The following is an 18,907-nucleotide window of genomic DNA, read 5'->3' on the forward strand; positions in this document are numbered from 1 at the left end:
GGGTTCCAGGTGCTTACTCGGGGTTTGGTTTCCTCGGAATGAGGGACGGTGGAAACTGTGGTGTCTTTATGATAAATGGTTTATTTACACATATATACAGCCTGAGCCTACAATAGAGGGGCTCACAGCATCAACACTGCAGAACGTATTATTCCCCCAATAGCCACAGCCTTGGATTCAAGCAGAAATTCAGACATGGCTCTCACTCAGGCTTCTGTCTGCTTCTGGCTCCCAGCTCACCCCCCTAACTCTGGTTTTTGTCCTTCTAATTGCTAGCCAGGTTGGGGGGGGCACCCAGCCAGGTGAAGGGGGATCTACCCATTTACCCTCTGACATAGAGCAACTTCTTTTCTTATATTAACAACCCATACTTAGGGCCATCATGGCCCTTGGCTAGCTAACTCAACAATGGGATATTCCATTTGATTCCAACCCTTTTTGGAGCCAGGAATTAGAAGGGACTCAGGCATACAGCCTAACTCCTGCCCCTAAACTCTCAACAGTATGAATAGAGATAAATAGGAACCCTGATATCTTAGCAAGTTAAACATATTTTTTAAATAAAAAATAGAAAAGAGAGTATAAATATAGCTGACCCCATAAATGTTAAGGCGTACATGGAGTATGAAGTGCTTCAGGTTTGCTAAGTTTAACAAATATTTCAAACAGCTGCTGGACTCCACAGTAACCCTGCTGACTCCGGAGGGTTAAAAATAAATAACTTAATCATTCATTTCTCATCTACTTTCTGTAGAGTTAAAATGGGAGACACATAATCTGCAAAGAACCTTGAGTGCCAGTAGGCATAGAAGGGGCATAGGCAATCTTTAGTCAAGATATGTTAGCTCAATAAGTACCAGAGAGCAAGCTAAATTGGGGGCGGGGGGCACTGTACAGTAGGGATGGAAGGATCTGTCAATTTCAGTTCTCATTTTCTCATTTTTCTAATCTTCATTTCAGTTCTCCACGTTTCTGCAGCAATTTGAGAAAATCCTCATGAAAATTCTTCAGCATTTAATTTCTCCTAATAAACATATTTTGTATACATGTTTGACTAATATACACATTTTGCAAGCAATTTTTCTAATATAATGCATTTTAATCTGTTGTTTTCACTAATCTATACTTTTATGCACACTTTTTCCTAATATATCCATTTTTTATAAATGTTGAGAGAACTGCATCGCAAAATGTGGATAGGTGTGACTTTCTTAGGGTGGCTGGGTTTTGGTTCTTACATTGTTTCGGAAAGTGCAAATTGGATTGATTCGTTTTTAATGCAAAAGCAATCAAATTTCTTCCCAGCCCGTTGTGCAGTAGATGGGCCAAAATTCTATAGATATATTGACAACTTTATAACTTGCAAACCAAAGAATAAGATTTCCCCCTTTCATCATACATTATATACATTTAGCACTGCCAGTTCTGCATTATTACATGCTTCCACTAATTATTTAAATATACTGTGGATCTCTTCCCTTCATTTTGAACCTTCCTGGCCCCAAATCAGGTAAAAAGGTGTCTGTAATAGCCCTAACATCAAACCAACAACAAGCAGAAGTCAGAATCAGGTCTGCACCTTTATATCTATTCTGACAAACCCAAAAAAACCCTGGAAATTTGCAGGTAAACAATTAGCCCAAGGTCAGTTGGGTTCTTGGATAACTAACATAACATTAAAAAGCAGTTCTGAAATGATGGAATGAAAATTGCTTTCTGTGCACATTTTTCCTGTTTATGCTATTTTTAATATATACATGTTTTGTAAATATATTTGTTTGTAAATATGTTTTTCAATATTCATTTGTTTACCAGCCATATTCTGATCATGGAGTTCAAGCATATCACCAAGTTTATGCTCAAAGTGCCATAGCCATGTCAGCCCCTGTGATGCAGCCTGAGTCTGTTAAAGTAAGGTCTATAACCTTCTTTTTCTTTGGGGGCGTGTTTTAGCTGATGGGGACACAATTCAAGTTGGATTGGGAGGTGATAGTGTGAGAAAGGCATAAAATACCCTTTCCCTTGCAAAAGTATAGGCATACTTAGTTTTAATTTTTTTATTTTTTTTTGTAAATCACATCGAGCTTTTGGAAAGGTGAGGTAAAATAGATTAAATAATTAACAAAAAATGAAAATCCTTTGCCACTTTATGTTGTTCTTTTTCTGACTTTACTCTTGAAATTCTTTGAAACATTAGATGTTTGAGTAGATACTTCGTATATATGGCATAGTCACAAAAATATTTCCAGTAGAGGGTGCTACAGTACTAAATGACATCACCAACAAAATTCAGTAGCAGCTAATCAGTAACAAGCTATGAAAAACAATAATCATAGAAATGTTTCAGTGAATTACAAATACTTTTCTATATTTTATTTTTCAAAAAATTAATTATCTGACATTGTTGCTAATTGTGTGAATGGTGACATTAGCAGTAGCAGCCGGTGAGGTGGGATGAAAGCAGTCCTCAGCTGGGAGTGGGGGCGAGTGTCCTTGTGGCCATCAGCAGCTGCCTCTGCTGTAACTTTGTGGTGTCTTGCCAATAAGGGCAGAGGGTGCCTGTACAGTACAATTGCATCGTGCACAGAGGTTATGTTCTGGGGATGACACATAAACCCCAACCCCCCACATGACCATCTTTACCTTTAAGCAATTTACAGGGCTGTCCAAGTTCTCACAAGAGCCTCCCAAAGCCCTGTTAGCAAGCCCGAGAGCTTAAAAGCTCTTTCCATGCCAGGAAAAACCAGGGCAGAACAAGGTTTTAAGCTCTCCATTTTGTGTGCAGTTAATTTGCGGTATTTCAACCAGCTAGCTTTCAACCACATAAGGTTGAAATCATGCAAGACACCATTGTATTGTAGTTCTTTTTTCCTTTACTTCAGGCTTAAAGAATACTAGCTGTAGTTACCGTATTTTTCGTTCTATAGGACGCACATTTTCCCCTCCAAAAATTAAGGGGAAATGTGTGTGCGTCCTATAGAGCGAATGCAGGCTGCGCCGCTAAGCCCAAAGGCAGAACAGGAAGACGGAGCACTGCGGAGTGCTCCGTCTCGCTGCTCTAGCTTGGGGACGGCTGCGCACAAACCTCTGCAGGACAGCGGGGTGCCTTCACCCCGCTGTCCTGCAGAGGCTAGCAAGGCTGTTCCCAAGCCAGAACAGCGAGACGGAGGGCTCCGTCTCGCTGCTCTAGCTTGGGGACGGCTGCGCACAAACCTCTGCAGGACAGCGGGGTGCCTTCACCCCGCTGTCCTGCAGAGGCTAGCAAGGCTGTTCCCAAGCCAGAACAGCGAGACGGAGGGCTCCGTCTCGCTGCTCTAGCTTGGGGACGGCTGCGCGCAAACCTCTGCAGGGCAGCGGGGTGCCTTCACCCCGCTGTCCTGCAGAGGCTAGCAAGGCTGTTCCCAAGCCAGAACAGCGAGACGGAGGGCTCCGTCTCGCTGCTCTAGCTTGGGGACGGCTGCGCACAAACCTCTGCAGGACAGCGGGGTGCCTTCACCCCGCTGTCCTGCAGAGGCTAGCAAGGCTGTTCCCAAGCCAGAACAGCGAGACGGAGTGCTCCGTCTCGCTGCTCTAGCTTGGGGACGGCTGAGCGCAAACCTCTCCAGGGCAGCGGGGTGCCTTCACCCCGCTGTCCTGCAGAGGCTAGCAAGGCTGTTCCCAAGCCAGAACAGCGAGACGGAGGGCTCCGTCTCGCTGCTCTAGCTTGGGGACGGCTGCGCGCAAACCTCTCCAGGGCAGCGGGGTGCCTTCACCCCGCTGTCCTGCAGAGGCTAGCAAGGCTGTTCCCAAGCCAGAACAGCGAGACGGAGGGCTCCGTCTCGCTGCTCTAGCTTGGGGACGGCTGAGCGCAAACCTCTCCAGGGCAGCGGGGTGCCTTCACCCCGCTGTCCTGCAGAAGCTAGCAAGGCTGTTCCCAAGCCAGAACAGCTAAACGGAGGGCTCCGTCTCACTGCTCTAGCTTGGGGACGGCTGCGCGCAAACCTCTGCAGGGCAGCGGGGCGCTGCGCTCCAAAGGCTTCAGAGATCTTTGAGGCTGGCGGTGGGGGAAAGCAGCGCTTCCCCCCACCGCCAGCCCCACAAGCTCTGGTGAATGTACCTTGAACGCACCTTGTTTTAGAGGGGAAGAACAAGAAAAAAAATTTTTCCCCTGTTCTCCCCCTCCTATGGTCTGGTGCGTCCTATGGTCCGGTGCGTCCAATGGAGCGAAAAATACGGTAGCTGCATTTAGAGCTTGGGTTCTTTTCCTCTCCTTTGACCTTAATGGGCTACATAGCCTTCTGAGACTAGAACAAGGAGTAAGAACCCTAGCCAGACATGCAATTGGATCTGTAATTATGTTTCTGCTTTCCTCCTTCTGTGGAGTATGTCTTCCAGTGCAGAATCATGCATCTACCATATTTGAGAAACTTGCATGTTTTTATTAACATAGCTGTCTACATGTACAGCTCTGAGTATGGAAAAGTTCTGAAGCTTGGCTGACCAGTGCTGTAGCAGATGGTTTACAGGATGTGCATAGAATCATAGACTTGGAAGGGACCCTGAGGGTCATCTAGTCCAACCCCCTGCAATGCAGGAATGTATCCACCTGCTTAGATTTTTGTGTTTTGCTGCTGCTGCTGCTGCAGAGGCAACAGGAAATTTTGTTCTGTGGCTGCTAAGCAGATTCTTTTTCCTTTTCACTAGTTAGAATTCATTAATAAAGCAAGCTATTGGGTAGTTGTGTTCCCTCATATATATTCATTTGGGAATCCTGTAGACCTCTGAAAATTGGGTAGGCATGATGTGCCCAACTCAGTATTAATCACAGCTGAAGAGGCATACTCAGAGCAGCATCGCGCATCAGCCTTTGGTACTGTGACTGCTGAGCTTTGCACTTCATCAAGTCCCAAATGTCAGAGGTGGGGGGAAACAGCTCATTGGAAATACTCTCTTGTCTCTAACTGAGCTCCTTGTGATTTCCCCCCATGCCACAATTCTTGGAGAGGGGAGGGAAACCTGATATAAATGCAGTGCTGTTTAGAAAGGGAAGGCTTAAAATTAATGAGCTGATTTCTAGAGATGAGGAAAAAACATAGAGAAGGAAATGGCTAGAAAGTAGCCTACATAGGCCACAACTTGCTAGACTAGCTGTGCAATAGGCCATCCACACCTGAGAAAATGGCACACCCATTGAGTTTTCAAAGTCAGATTTTCTGAGCTCTTAATGAGAGGCAGGTGTTTTAGTTTTAACATTGTGCATATTCCCTGGAAAAGTGAGTGGAGAAAATGTGGCAGTTCCACAGTAAATGCAAAGTGTGGAAGCAGCTCAAGTGACAATCTGTCAAGGAACTGAGAGGACAGAAATTCTCTACACCATGAAAACTGCATGTCTGAAAGATGACTAAGCTAGAACCCTACTATCTGATATCCAGTATTCAATATGTTGAGAGCTTTAGCGCCTTCCCTTTTATGCCCACCTGGGGAACTCAGGTATATGGTATCCAATCTGGGCTGCATGTTCATGTGTTTTCAGCCCTTTTAGAGAACGGAGTGCCTTGATTCCTGAATGCATAGCATCACAAGCCAGTAATTTCTTTTAAATAAGATTAAGCCTAACATTTGTTATCTAGGAATGTGCATTTTTAAACAACAAATATGCAACTAACCAGGACCTATTATTTCAACTTAAATGTGTTATAAAGCTAATGAACATGCCTACCAATATCTTCTAAATGTCCTACAGCTCACATACCATTGCCACCCAAATTCACCAGAAATCCATCCATCCCTGGTTGTATCCTGACAGGTTATAATTATTTGGCTTCAAATAAATTCAGCATTGTGTTTGGACACCCACCAAAGAGATGGCTACCAAAAGCAAACTTCTCCAATGAAGAATCTCCAATATTATAGAATGTAGTTGCTACATCTGGGCATTTCAGTAGGAATGGGGGGTCCAGTGGGCTCTTTTCATGGAGCTGGATACCATGTCCCTGAATCTTGACATCCCACTGCTAGCCCTAGTATGTCACGAGTGCTTCCTTGCCTTCCATAATTCATGTTCACAGAGACACCTGGAACTGGAAATGGGCAGCAGCATAATGCAAGAGAGACAGACTGGAGTTTATGCCTTAATCTAAACCAGGGAACCTTTGGCCTTCTAGATGCTATTGGCTCAGTCATGCTGGCTTCTGTCTCTTGTTTTATCTGCAGTTATTTGCTCAAACAACAGTTTTCTGTTACTTACCTTGGAGTAGATTACAAGATGGATTTAGAAAATCCACCCCTCCCCAGTTTTCAACATGAATCACAGTATATATAGCTCAATTGGGGTGAAGAGTCTCCAGCCTCCCAGTTGGGCCTCTAGGTCTAAAACAAATGGAGAAAACTTGAAATAAACAGGATAAGCTTCACATGCTCACTTAGGAATGTAAAGTGAACAAAGTAAACACTAACGAATATTCAGATAGCAATTGATCATACTGTTTCTGTCTAATAACTAACAAGGTGGAGTTAATTTATTCTCAGGGTTTGGAGATGCTGATGCAGTACTTCTAGGAGTGATAGGTATGCTACAGTATTTTCAATACCAGTTCATCAACCTGGGTATTGTTCATCAACCTGTATTTTTTCTCACCCAGTTATGGGCAATTCTAAAAGACTTGGGTAATCTTTTTCCCTTAGATTAGAACCAAGACACATTCCTTTGAAACCTCAGCCTTGTTCAGATAGTTCCAGGCTGATGAATCTTCCTTGTGACCTCTGTGATTACTTCCAGATCAGTACTGGGGACAGAGGAGAGAGAGATATTTTCTAATAAAAATTGTAACCCAATTCCCCCCCAAGAAGAGTCGTCCAAAGTGGCTAACAACAAATACAAAAATAAGGGGCAGACAATGCAACTGATTTAATAAAGTGTCTCATAAGATTTAGCAATGGTTGGGATTTTAGAAGCATTGTCTTTCTGCACAATGCACACACATTGCAATAATCCTTTCTAGGAGCAATGAACATGAGTGACCATGGCTGAGTCTGGCTGCCCAAAGAACAGGAAATCAGAAATTAGTCATGCTTTAATGCCATTAAAAACAGTGGGAATTAAGTTAGATGTTACTACCTTAAGTCTCATTAGTTTCAGTGTGGCTAAAATAGGACTAGTTTCCTCTGGAATACATGAATTAACCCAGATAGTACTGGGACTACCTTGACTGAATAGAGAGCTGGCGTCACACAAGTAAGTTGTTACTGAAGCTACCTGAGAGCCTAGGAATTTCATGGTTGTAAAAAAGAAAGAGGTGATTTCAACCTCTTTCAGAAGCTGCTGTTCATGAATCTGATTTGTAGGAGACTGTTCTTGGCACAAGACTAATCGAGAAGAACGATGTAGTACGTAACATGCTGAAAGTCAAGTGTAGGGATTTGCATACATGTACTAATTATTTGTGGATAAATAGAAAATTTTGCATAATTGACACTTGGTAATTCACATCTAACCAGAGTGATCACTTAGGACTGATGGGTTTGCTGATCAATCAGAAAATTCTTTGAAATTATTTTCCCTCAGGAAATTGAAAACAATCAAGAGCAAATTTGCTTTATTATGGTATAACTCCATAATCTTCAACAATTCCATGGGAAAACTAACGTGCCAGAGTTTCTTTTAGTGCTTTTTTAAGTCAGGTGGGAAATAGTTTTATATAGTCTTGTTGGTGCTGTTACTATTTTAATTAAATAGATTTGTGTACCACTCTTTATCCGAAGATCCCAGTTTAGTTCACATGTGGTCATTTTGTGTTGTAAATTAATTCCTTCCTTTGCAGACTTTGTTTATATATTTAGCAGAATTGTCATATACCTGCTTAAAATGTCTTGTAATAAACTGCTATTTTGAAATGTAGTTTTTTCCTCTTTATAGGAAGCCAGGATACATTCTGTAAGAAGAAATTTTTCTCATCCTTCTTCTATGAGTTTAAAGCCTCGTTACGCACGAAGTCCTCACTTTCACCCTAGAAAAGATTACAGATCAGATGACACAGTGCTCACAACTCCTTCCTCTACAGACACTGTTAAATAGCACCATAGTTATACTTAATAGCTAATATGAAGGTGTGTAATTTTGTAGCTCCTAATGTATACTGAATACTGCTAAGTCAAAATGTCCTTGCTTTTTGTAAGGTGTTTAAAGACCTTGCACTTGTAAACATAAATCGTTTACTCTTAGTAAACATAAATTGCAGGATAAAATCATGGTTACCTTTATCAATTGGTATTCTTATATGGTGACAGACTTGTAATTGAGAAATATGCAGGCTATACATGTGCTGTTTATTATGCCATTTAAAACTAGCGTATTTGTTTTGCAAACCAAACTTAAAATTCATTTTCATCTGATAGGTTACAAGAATGACTACAATATTAAAAAAACATTTTTGCTTGATGGAAAACGCATGCTATGTTGAAATCCGAATATTTTATTTAACATTTAGCATATTTTTGGGTTTTTTTAATAATTTGGTGCAAATACTGTTTTACATATTGCAACTGAAATAAAATCAATCTTTTTTTTAGTTTATAAAAATTAAAAGTAGTTCCATCTGCTTATGTCCACATATTTTGTTCTGATTTTTGTGACTGATACTGTTCTGAAGGATATAAAATACTACACACATTTTTGATACTATTTTGGATGTGCAAAAATACAAGCTTTGCATTAATAACATAATCTTTGAAAACTTTCATTAAGCCTTTGTCTTCTCCCTGTGCAGGATCAAAATGAATCACTGCCTGTATCATGTCCTGAGGAGGAATACAATTATCCTCTTCACTACAAGGATTAGAATTGTTTATTCCCTGCTTTTGTTTTACAAGCTTTTTGCTGTAGTCTTTCAATTTATACTTATTCTGGCATAATAAATATGCCTGCTGTATTCAATTAGAATTGAAGCCTTTTTATCAAAGGTGAAGTCCAATTGTTTTATTTTTTTAAAAAAGTCAGGTAAGGATTTCATAGAGTCAGTAATACAACGTCAGCAAGGTAGCATTTAAATAAATCTTTTAAGAACTACTGATACTGTCCTTTAACAGCAAACTGGAAATGAACATTTAAATACAACTTATTACCTGCTTTGCCCACAGTGTACCTACCATTACACGTGGCTGGAGTTAGGATAAATTCAGACTTTTACTAAAAAAATATTTATTTTTCTAGTAACATGTTCACTCTTGAGTCTTTAAATAGGTTTGCGCCTTTATAGAACGTAAAAAGATCATATGCAAAAATAATTTATACGTTTTGTAAAAATGTTTGCGATAACCCAGCAACTATCAGATTTAAGTAGTTTTTATGTCAAGTATAAAGAACTTGAATGGTTGGGGGTTATCTGTTTAATGTTACTGTTTTTATATTTACAGAGGTTTTAAAATATATCTGTATAAATGTGTTCACATCTATTGAAACTGCTTTATAACTGTGAAAGGATTTGGTCAGTTGTATATATCCTTGTAAACAATATAAAAGTAGCCAAGAAAAGGCCATGTGTTCTGTTACTATGGCATTATTTCTAAGTATATCATGAAACCATTGTATATAGCTTATTTCATCCAAGCAATCAGGATCAGTTTTGAATCTTTTGCTTGGGTTCCCATTTTTACTTCGTGTATTAGACTAAAAAAAGCATAGTTTTCTGAAAATATTTCAAAATTGAGATGTCCAAAGAATGTCTGGCATTTAGAACTGCAATTTAGAAAACAATGTCATTCATACTTGAAATCCTTTGTTCTTACTGCTTGCGTTACGGAGTTATTGATATTTATATCAGGTTAAATAATACCCAAGACTTTCCATTTTAGTTAATTCATTTAAGAGAGCAATATAAACATCAGGATTAGATTTTTTTTAATCCCTGTTTGGCCAAGGGTAACTTAATACACACAAATATAGTAATAGAAAGAAATGTCTTATGCACAAACAGGTCCCTCCCTCATACCTAATTCTAAGGGGTTATAACAGAAGTAAGAAAGCTGTCTTCTACCCTTTGTATCTGTGGTCTGTTATCAATCCTTTTGAAATGCATGGATTTTTTTTTAATGCAACATTACATTATAGAATTTGGGCTAATACCTCGTCAACCATATTATCTTGAAGGCTAGTTGAATGTAATATATTCCTTCCCCCTTATTATGTTTCTCCATAGAAAAAAATAGCTCCTGAGTCTAGTGTACTTATTAATTCACCTCATTTATATATTGAGGGTTAGCAAGCAAACATTAACAACACCGCTCTGTGTTACAATCCTGATTTTAAAACTTTTATTTGGGATACATGAGAGAATCATATTTGCCATAGATTTAGAGATTGAATGAATTATTTAAGTAATGTTTACGATCATAACTCCAAACGTATTTTAAGAAATAGGTGAAGAACTACCATAATGTTAATTAAAACAGGACTTTTCCTATGACTGTTTTGAAATGTTCGAAAAATGTGAACACCAAATTGTTATTTGTGCTAGTGAACTGGGGAAAATTCACTTTAATCATCACATTGTCATTTGACATATCACTTTGCTATTTCTTTATGCTTTTTAACATACTCTATAATCCATGTAACAAAATAAACTACTCAGCAAACTGCATTCTACTAATAAGATAGACGAAAGTAACAGAACACATGGCTTTGCATACAGACTTTCTACCTGTATTTTAGTATAGTTTTACAATGTAAGGTTATTGTAACATGTGTTAGTGTAAATGTTAGGGTAAAATGGTAGTTTTGGGACGCTCATACTGCACCAGCTTTTTAAGAACTGTAAATGTCACAAGCAAGATATTTGAAGAGATACATATACAAATATACTAAGACCCTAGATTTTTTTAATACACGGTAATTCCATATTACTGTGGAGCTCTGATTTTGAACAATGCTACAAGGTATAGCAGAAGAGTGTTATTTTGTTTTGGGCTTCATTATTGGACAGTGTCGATCAGAGCTTTTGGTGTGATAACAAAACACAGCTGTAAAATGGCACTTGAAAGCAGGATGCATCGTGGGGTATTCTTTAACATATCTTCAAAGGAATATAAGAGTTTACTTTTGCCATGGTAATAAGGAGTAGTTCATAAAAATGCTGATCATAAGTAGAATGCTTTTGCATTGTCATACAATTCTAGCTAAATTAACAGGGTACCAACATGGCTCCTTATGCATTTACTATAGTTCCTGCAACCTTAAGTAAGTTAAGATAAATGTACAGAAAGATGTTTTATCAATAATTTTATAGTACTTCAAAGTTTTACAAATTTGTTCTCTACTCATTTTTTGTTTAAACTATGGGTATAATCCAGTCACACTGCAGGATTCTGTTAGGCTCAGTAGAGCCTTGATTTACACAAATCCCAAACAAGCATAGGCAAGGAAGCGGCGTTGTAGGCATATGTATGGACTTTCCATTCAACCTAATGCCTTTTGCACAGCCTCTACACACACAATGGAGAAAGCATGTCTCTATGAACTATTTGTGCAGGGGTGCTAGGCCCACACTGGACTGGATTCTGCCATGAATGTATGATATACAGTAACGATATTGGTTCCTGTAGCTTGTACCATTTTTAAAAAGCCAATGGCTTTGTAACAAAAGTTTCATCTAAATAAAGTATTCTTTATCTACTATTGGTAATGCAGATTCATTTTTTAGAAAACAATAGTGACAGCTAAATAAAAGTAAGTTAGGGGGGTTTCATATAACACCTTATCATCAAGAATCAGAATCCTGGATAGAACTATTTTGAAGGTGTCGGGTCATGGAATAGTTTAGATCTTAATTATTCCAATTCAGGGGTATCGTAGAGGGAGGACAAGGAGGAGTCATTGTTCCCCTTCTGGTGTTTCGGACCACATGGCCACATTAACTCTACCTGTGTATTGAGCAGCTATTGTTATAAACAATAAACTGGGCAATGTGTTGCTGTTTGATCTTAGTTGCTGCTGCTGTAGTAATAGGATGTAAAACGAAATTAACCACAAAACACAGATCCTTAAAATATCCTCCCCCCCCCCCCCGTTTAATCTTGAACAGAATTTCCAAGAGTAAGCCTTTAAACCTAGCTGAGAAACTCCTCTTCTCAAATAATTTTGTCCCTTTTCTGAAACGAGAAATGGCTCTCAGCTCCGCTTGTATTCTATGGACAAAATTAATGGAATGCATTAGTTGTGCTGCAGTTGTGCTATTGAATGCATGCCTTTAATTTGTTTCTGACCCAGCTACGTGAGAAGTTGAGGCAGCTGTGCACAGGAGTCCTTGGTCCCCAGCGAGGTAGGAAAGGTGCTCAGCCTATAAGAATCCTCATCCACTGTACCCAGTGACTCTAGTAGTTATCCTGACTCCAAGGAACCTTCCACTAGCAAGTGAGGTGTTGTAGGCAAGGTGCAATAATGGCAAAACGCAATTTCTAGACAGCATTTTGGCTCCTCAGGTACAATGGAAGAACTTAAATTTGCTTGGCTTTATATTTGAGGGCAGGGACGCGGGTGGCACTGTGGGTTAAACCACAGAGCCTAGGACTTGCCAATCAGAAGCTTGGCGGTTCGAATCCCTGCGATGGGGTGAGCTCCTGTTGCTCGGTCCCTGCTCCTGCCAACCTAGCAGTTCGAAAGCACCTCAAAGTGCAAGTAGATCAATAGGTACCGCTCTGGCGGGAAGGTAGGCGGCGTTTCCGTGCACTGCTCTGGTTCGCCAGAAGTGGCTTAGTCATGCTGGCCACATGACCCGGAAGCTGTACGCCGGCTCCCTCGGCCAATAAAGCGAGATGAGCGCCGCAACCCCAGAGTCGGTCATGACTGGACCTAATGGTCAGGGGTCCCTTTACCTTAACTATATTTGAGGGCAGTTGGTTCATCAACAACATATGGGACATTTTGAATTATTTTAAATGTGGTTTTTAATGCTGTAACCCACCCATCTGTTGTATGTGCAGCCTTTGAAACCTTCAGCACGTTCCTTGAGAGGGCAGTGGGACACCCAACAGGTCACCCACTGCCTGGACAGTTTTTTTTGTTTGTGGGAGCTGGTGAATCCAGGACCTGCTAGTGGCCTTCCAGTGGCTATATGACGACTTAAGAGGTAGGTCCTCGCTGCCCACAAAAAAAGCTTAAGGGCCTTCGGGTAAGTTCATTTATTTGGGCCTCTGGGTAGACTCTGGTAGCTTCCTCGATCCCTTCCACTCCTGTTTGCCATGGTGGCGTTTAATGCTGTACATCTCCCATGGGTGCTTTCCAGCCGACTGGCAGCAAGAAACATGCCAGCAGCAAGGGCTGATGGAATGCAGACCAGATCTTTGCCCTACTGCCATGCCAACCCTGCTTATCTGCTATAAAACCAAAATTAAGTGGCCTGTTTCAGCCCACAAATGCCTATTCATTGTGCTTATTTCCACTGCTCCAACGAGCCTGGTACAGAATGATAAACTGTTGGCGCAACATGAGATTTTTAAAATATCAATTTGACATGAAGACCAGGAACTAAAAATAACCCCTGCATGACTAGTTAAGCATTTTTGTTGTTTAGTCATGTCCGACTCTTCGTGACCCCATGGACCAGAGCACGCCAGGCACTCCTGTCTTCCACTGCCTCCCACAGTTTGGTCAAACTCATGTTAGTAGATTCGAGAACACTATCCAACCATCTCGTCCTCTGTCGTCCCCTTCTCCTTGTGCCCTTAGTCTTTCCCAACATCAGGGTCTTTTCCAGGGAGTCTTCTCATGAGGTGGCCAAAGTATTGGAAACTCAGCTTCAGGATCTGTCCTTCCAGTGAGCACTCAGGGCTGATTTCCTTCAGAATGGAGAGGTTTGATCTTCTTGCAGTCCATGGGACTCTCAAGAGTCTCCTCCAGCACCAGAATTCAAAAGCATCAATTCTTTGGCGATCAGCCTTCTTTATGGTCCAGTTCTGACTTCCATACATCACTACTGGGAAAACCATAGCTTTAACTACACGGACCCTTGTCGGCAAGGTGATGTCTCTGCTTTTTAAGATGCTGTCTAGGTTTGTCATGGGACCAGGGGCCATGATCTTTGTTTTTCTGATGTTGAGCTTCTATGGGAAGTTTGGGCTGTTTTGTCTTATACAGCTGCCCCCGGTGCCTTTCTCTATCTCTGCAAGTCCAAAGAGAGAGATAAAAAAATCCAAACAGTGTTAACTAATATTAATAATTTAATAATAATTTTACTATTTATACCTATAACTATAAATGTGTTGTCTTACTCTCAAGGAAACTTAAATCAGCTGTATAAAGAAATCATTCATCGACGGATCAAAGTGGAAGCAGCACATTTACTTGTAAGCGCTGGGATCATATAATCAGAATTGTAGATTTGGAAGGGACCTTGAGTGCCATCTAGTCCAACCCCCTGCAAGGCCGAAATCTCTAATGCTAGCTGCCAACTTCCAGGGGGCTTAAAACGCCTTTGAACAATGCAGCTGATAAGATTGTGGCTTAGCTGGGCTGCATGCCCTGAAGAAATGAAAACAAATACAGTGGTACCTCTGGTTATGTACTTAATTTGTTCCGGAGGTCCGTTCTTAACCTGAAACTGTTCTTAACCTGAAGCACCACTTTAGGGCCTCCCACTGCCGCCGCGTGATTTCTGTTCTCATCCTGAAGCAAAGTTCTTAACCCGAGGTATTATTTCTGGGTTAGCTGAGTCTGTAACCTGAAGTGTATGTAACCTGAAGTGTATGTAACCTGAGGTACCACTGTATAAGCAACTAGTTGAAAATCCACTCCTTTGCTCTTTGTTTGCAAAAAGCCCCTAAAACAGAAGTTTTAAGAATTAACTGTTAGCTTAACAGAAAGATTGCCATAGAGCTCTTTCTTGTATAATGTGAATCAAATCCGTCCTCTGCTTTGCTATGATGTACATTTCATACCGTTTCTAAATAGGCCCTATCAGAAGCAGAGAATGTGCTTTTTTATATTTTTTAACTTACTAAGTCAGTTACTCCAAATACAATTTGTACTGCTCTCTAGCCAAGGGAATCTTTTGCTATTGTGTGCATTTTCCCCCCAGCTGTCCTGTGCGAAGGAAGTCAGATCCAAACTCACATTTAAAACAAGAGTTCTGAACTGCTTTTCATTTACTTTGCTCCCCTTTGAGATGCCAGAAGCAATTTCCTCTTGAAGTTGACTTCCTTTCTGGAAACGATTTTGTCTCAAACCATGTTGAGGCTCTCTAGTCCCATTATCTCACTAACTTGCTCTTTTTTGTTCCCTTTTCTTTGCTACTGCAGCAAAACAGACCTTCTGGCTGCAAGGGAATCACGCTGAAGTTTTGCAGCAACTTTTTATTTCGGTTGTTTTCTCACATCATTATCAGCCAGCCAAGAGGGACAGACAAAGCACTCATTGGTGCCCTCTGCAACAGAACACTGCTAGCAGGGGCTGGCTGTAAATTGACGTGGCATGGAAAATCTCTGCTAAGTTTGCAACACTTTGTAAGTTCCTGCAAGAGCAGTAACACTCTTGCCCAGGAGGACTTCGTCGCCTGAAAGCATAAAGGGTTATACGCCTGGATGTAACTATGGCTGGAAAATTCCTCCTGTTTCTAACTTGGGACTTGAAGATTCTTTTTTCTTTGGTGTTGTGGCTAGCAGTAAACAGCATCTAAAACTTTGAGATTCCTTCCTCTTCTTTTTTTTTTTTCCTCCAATCAGAGGGAAACAGATTTTGTGGCATTCTCCATTTCTACCTCCACCCTCTGCACCTTCCTGCTCCCTGCCGGCTGTAACCATGGGGTGCGGACTCAGAAAACTAGAAGACCCAGATGATAGTAGCCCTGGAAAAATATTTTCAACGCTAAAGAGACCGCAAGTGGAGACAAAGACAGACTCTGCTTATGAGTACATATTGCTTGATTTTACTTTGGAAGGTAGGTATCTTGTTTCAGCAGTACTCTGTGTCAAAGGCTTAAATGGGCAAAAGTTTTCCTTATTTTATTTCTTTAGATTACATATGGGAAAACTAATTCACAAGAATCTTTCAACACCAGTCACTGTTAATCATTAGGCTAATGGTTTGGAAATGTGTTAAATTGTGCGTATGAATGCCAGAAAAAAATGTGTATGCATGTAACAATTAGCGCGTTGGTGCCTCTGTTCAGAAAAAAGGTCTTTTTCCAAATCTGTGCGTAGCTGAAAGCCAGTTTCTGTCAGTATCGGCAGTTCTGTTAAACTTGACAGTAAGCACTACTTAAGAGCACTTCTACAGTGGAAAATACCTTTTAGCTTCCTATTCTTTGTTTCGTGTTCTGTTTTGTTTTTGTAGCTCAGGCATGGAAGGAACACTGAATGTTGTGCAGTTAAAAGGCAGGCAGTGTGGGTCTACTTCCCTCTTTTGTAGGGTTTTTCTTGTTTCTAACCGACTCCCTGTCCCAGAAAGTTGAAAACATAAACAACCGACTCCAGACGGCTTCCCATTAAAAACAGGCAGTTCTATTCAGCTGTACAGTAGTTGCTTCAGGGACTCATAATTTTTGCTGAAACGTTTTGGTGTAGCTTCTCCATGGCTATACAGCAGTTCTTGTGGTTGCAGTAGCCAGAATATATTAATGTAGATTACAAGTATAAACTTCATGAAGATTGTTGTGCAGGACACATTTTAGTCCATTACCTGCATTTTTGGTTTTTCATTCTGTATACAATTCATTCATTTCTCTTTGGGTGAAGCGAAACTTCTTTGTGTGGAGAAACAGTAGCAACAACGACAGGGTGGTTGGACTCGATGGCCCTTGTGGTCTCTTCCAACTCTATGATTCTATGATTCTAACATAGTTTTGAGTCTCATGCTGGATTACCTAATACATAAGCGATATACCGGTCTATAAGTTTAAATTGGCAATTGATTTAATGCCTTCTAGATTTTGTTTGCAGCTATTGTTTTGCTACATAGTAGGCAGCATTTTGAGTTGCATAGCTTTGACGTTCCTGAAAGTAGTCTGATGGTGGTTATTTCTTGTGAAAAACAATTATTTTTCATGAAAACATACGTTTTAGCAACTGAACGCAAGGAGGAGGGGAGGTATCTTTACATCACTGCAGTGTTCCATGACATAGACCAAAAAAATCAGGGTTCGAGCCAGAATTTCCGTTTTGCGAATGGAAAACTCTATTCGTGGAAAGGGTTGCAATCCAGCAGAGACTCCTCCTGGAGGAATGGTAATCAGGCCCAGAGTCAGCAACTGGCCTGGTGGGGGGCAAACGTTAAGCCCCAAAGAACCCACTGGGACTGACAACAGTCGCTGGCATCTTCCTTCTACTTTTCCACTACCAGGGCAACCCACCATTTTCTTTTTCCCAGCATGCTTCTGGGCATAGATGGCTGCAGCCTTGGGCGGCGCTCTGCTTCAAAGAAATAAAGATGTTGGTGATCGGTCATCCCTCGCAGCTGTTCTGGAACCCAATATTTCCCCCAACGCATCAGCTGTGCCCTCTGAGCTGGATTGCCTTTGCCCTACTCCGGCCACTGCAACAGGAGCCTCCGCTGAATTGCGGACTCTTCTGCAAACAGGAGTCCTTCCTGTTTACAGAAATCTGGGGCTCCTGTGCACCACCTGGCGAGCTTATTACAGAGGATCTTGCCAGCATCATGGATGTTTTGTGTGTGTGTGTGTGTCCTGGAGGGCATCATGCCCAGATCCCTCCAGAACTGGTGCCAACCCTGGAAGCAATTTTCACAAATTCATCCTTCCTCTCTCCACCACCTCCCACACTGTTCTGGAGTAACCCTCCCCCCACCCTCTGGAGCAGATTTTCAGGGAGAATGAGAGATCTGTCGAAACCCATTTTCCACAAGCAGCGCTGTGAGCGGAGTTCCCGCTGCAGCAACTCTGAATCTAATCTGTCAGCAATATTGGGCTTAAATACTTCCCTATTGTTAAATTCGCAAACCCATCAATGAACACGATCTGAATGTTTAGATGCACTCAGCTAGTTTTCTGTACAGTGGTACCTCGGGTTACATACGCTTCAGGTTACAGACTCCGCTAACCCAGAAATAGTGCTTCAGGTTAAGAATTTTGCTTCAGGATGAGAACAGAAATCGTGCTCCGGCGGCGCAGCAGCAGCAGGAGGCCCCATTAGCTAAAGTGGTGCTTCAGGTTAAGAACAGTTTCAGGTTAAGTACGGACCTCCGGAACGAATTAAGTACTTAACCTGAGGTACCACTGTAATCTCATTAGGATTTCAGCAAAGACAGAAGACCCCTTTTACTTCCAGTCTGATAAAGTGATGCATATTTACTCAAATGTAAGGCTCACGTTCAAAGGGACGCGGGTGGCGCTGTGGTCTAAACCACTGAGCCTAGGGCTTGGTGATCGGAAGGTCACGGTTCGAATCCTGTTGACGAGGTGAGCTCCTGTTGCTTGTTCCCAGCTCCTGCCAACCTAGCAGTTCGAAAGCACGTCAAAGTGCAAGTAGATAAATAGGTACCGCTCTGGAGGGAAGGTAAACGGTGTTTCCGTGCACTGCTCTGGTTCGCTAGAAGCAGCTTAGTCATGCTGACCACATGACCCGGAAAAACTGTCGGCTCCCTCGGCCTGTAAAGCGAGATGAGCGCCACAACCCCAGAGTCGTTCGCGACTGGACTTAACTGTCCGGGGTCCTTTATCTTTACCTTTTTAAGGCTCATGTTCAGGCAAGTATTATTGTAACCATAATCACCTAATTATGGATGTCATCCTAATCCTAAAAGTTCGTAAAAGTTCAATGTGTCTGTCTGCAGCTCAGAGGCAAGAGCAACATCTCAGCAGTTCCATGGTACACTTACTGCTTCTAACGTTCTTGTGCAGCCTTTAGAACACTTAATCTTATGTTTTCATTTGCTATCTTAGCAAAATTTTGGAGCTGGCTATAGGTCACCTTGTGCAGCTAGGATTGA

The 18,907-nt window shown here is 41.4% G+C and overlaps 2 protein-coding genes across 9 annotated transcripts in view; both read left to right on the forward strand.

The window, feature by feature from the left end:
- BOLL (boule RNA binding protein) overlaps nt 1-11,645 on the forward strand; it is a 36,551-nt gene extending 24,906 nt beyond the window's left edge. For 4 of the 7 annotated variants that reach the window (XM_028751663.2, XM_028751664.2, XM_028751633.2 and 1 more), the window contains exons 10-11: nt 1,816-1,911; nt 7,895-11,645. In XM_028751663.2, coding sequence (XP_028607496.1) covers nt 1,816-1,911; nt 7,895-8,053 — 255 coding nt within the window. In that variant the 3' untranslated portion in view covers nt 8,054-11,645. Of the gene's footprint in view, nt 1-960; nt 1,601-1,815; nt 1,912-6,507; nt 6,547-7,894 lie in introns of those variants that run through there. The other 3 variants (XM_028751643.2, XM_028751665.2, XM_077917828.1) reach the window with 3 other exon arrangements.
- A 3,542-nt stretch (nt 11,646-15,187) lies between these two features.
- Nucleotides 15,188-18,907, forward strand: part of RFTN2 (raftlin family member 2) — a 50,935-nt gene continuing 47,215 nt past the window's right edge. The window contains exon 1 of one of the 2 annotated variants that reach the window (XM_028751687.2): nt 15,188-15,902. In XM_028751687.2, coding sequence (XP_028607520.2) covers nt 15,764-15,902 — 139 coding nt within the window. In that variant the 5' untranslated portion in view covers nt 15,188-15,763. The remainder of the gene's footprint in view (nt 15,903-18,907) is intronic. The other variant, XM_028751676.2, reaches the window with a different exon arrangement.

This window comes from Podarcis muralis, chromosome 1, assembly GCF_964188315.1.
Source record: "Podarcis muralis chromosome 1, rPodMur119.hap1.1, whole genome shotgun sequence".
NCBI lineage: Eukaryota > Metazoa > Chordata > Lepidosauria > Squamata > Lacertidae > Podarcis > Podarcis muralis.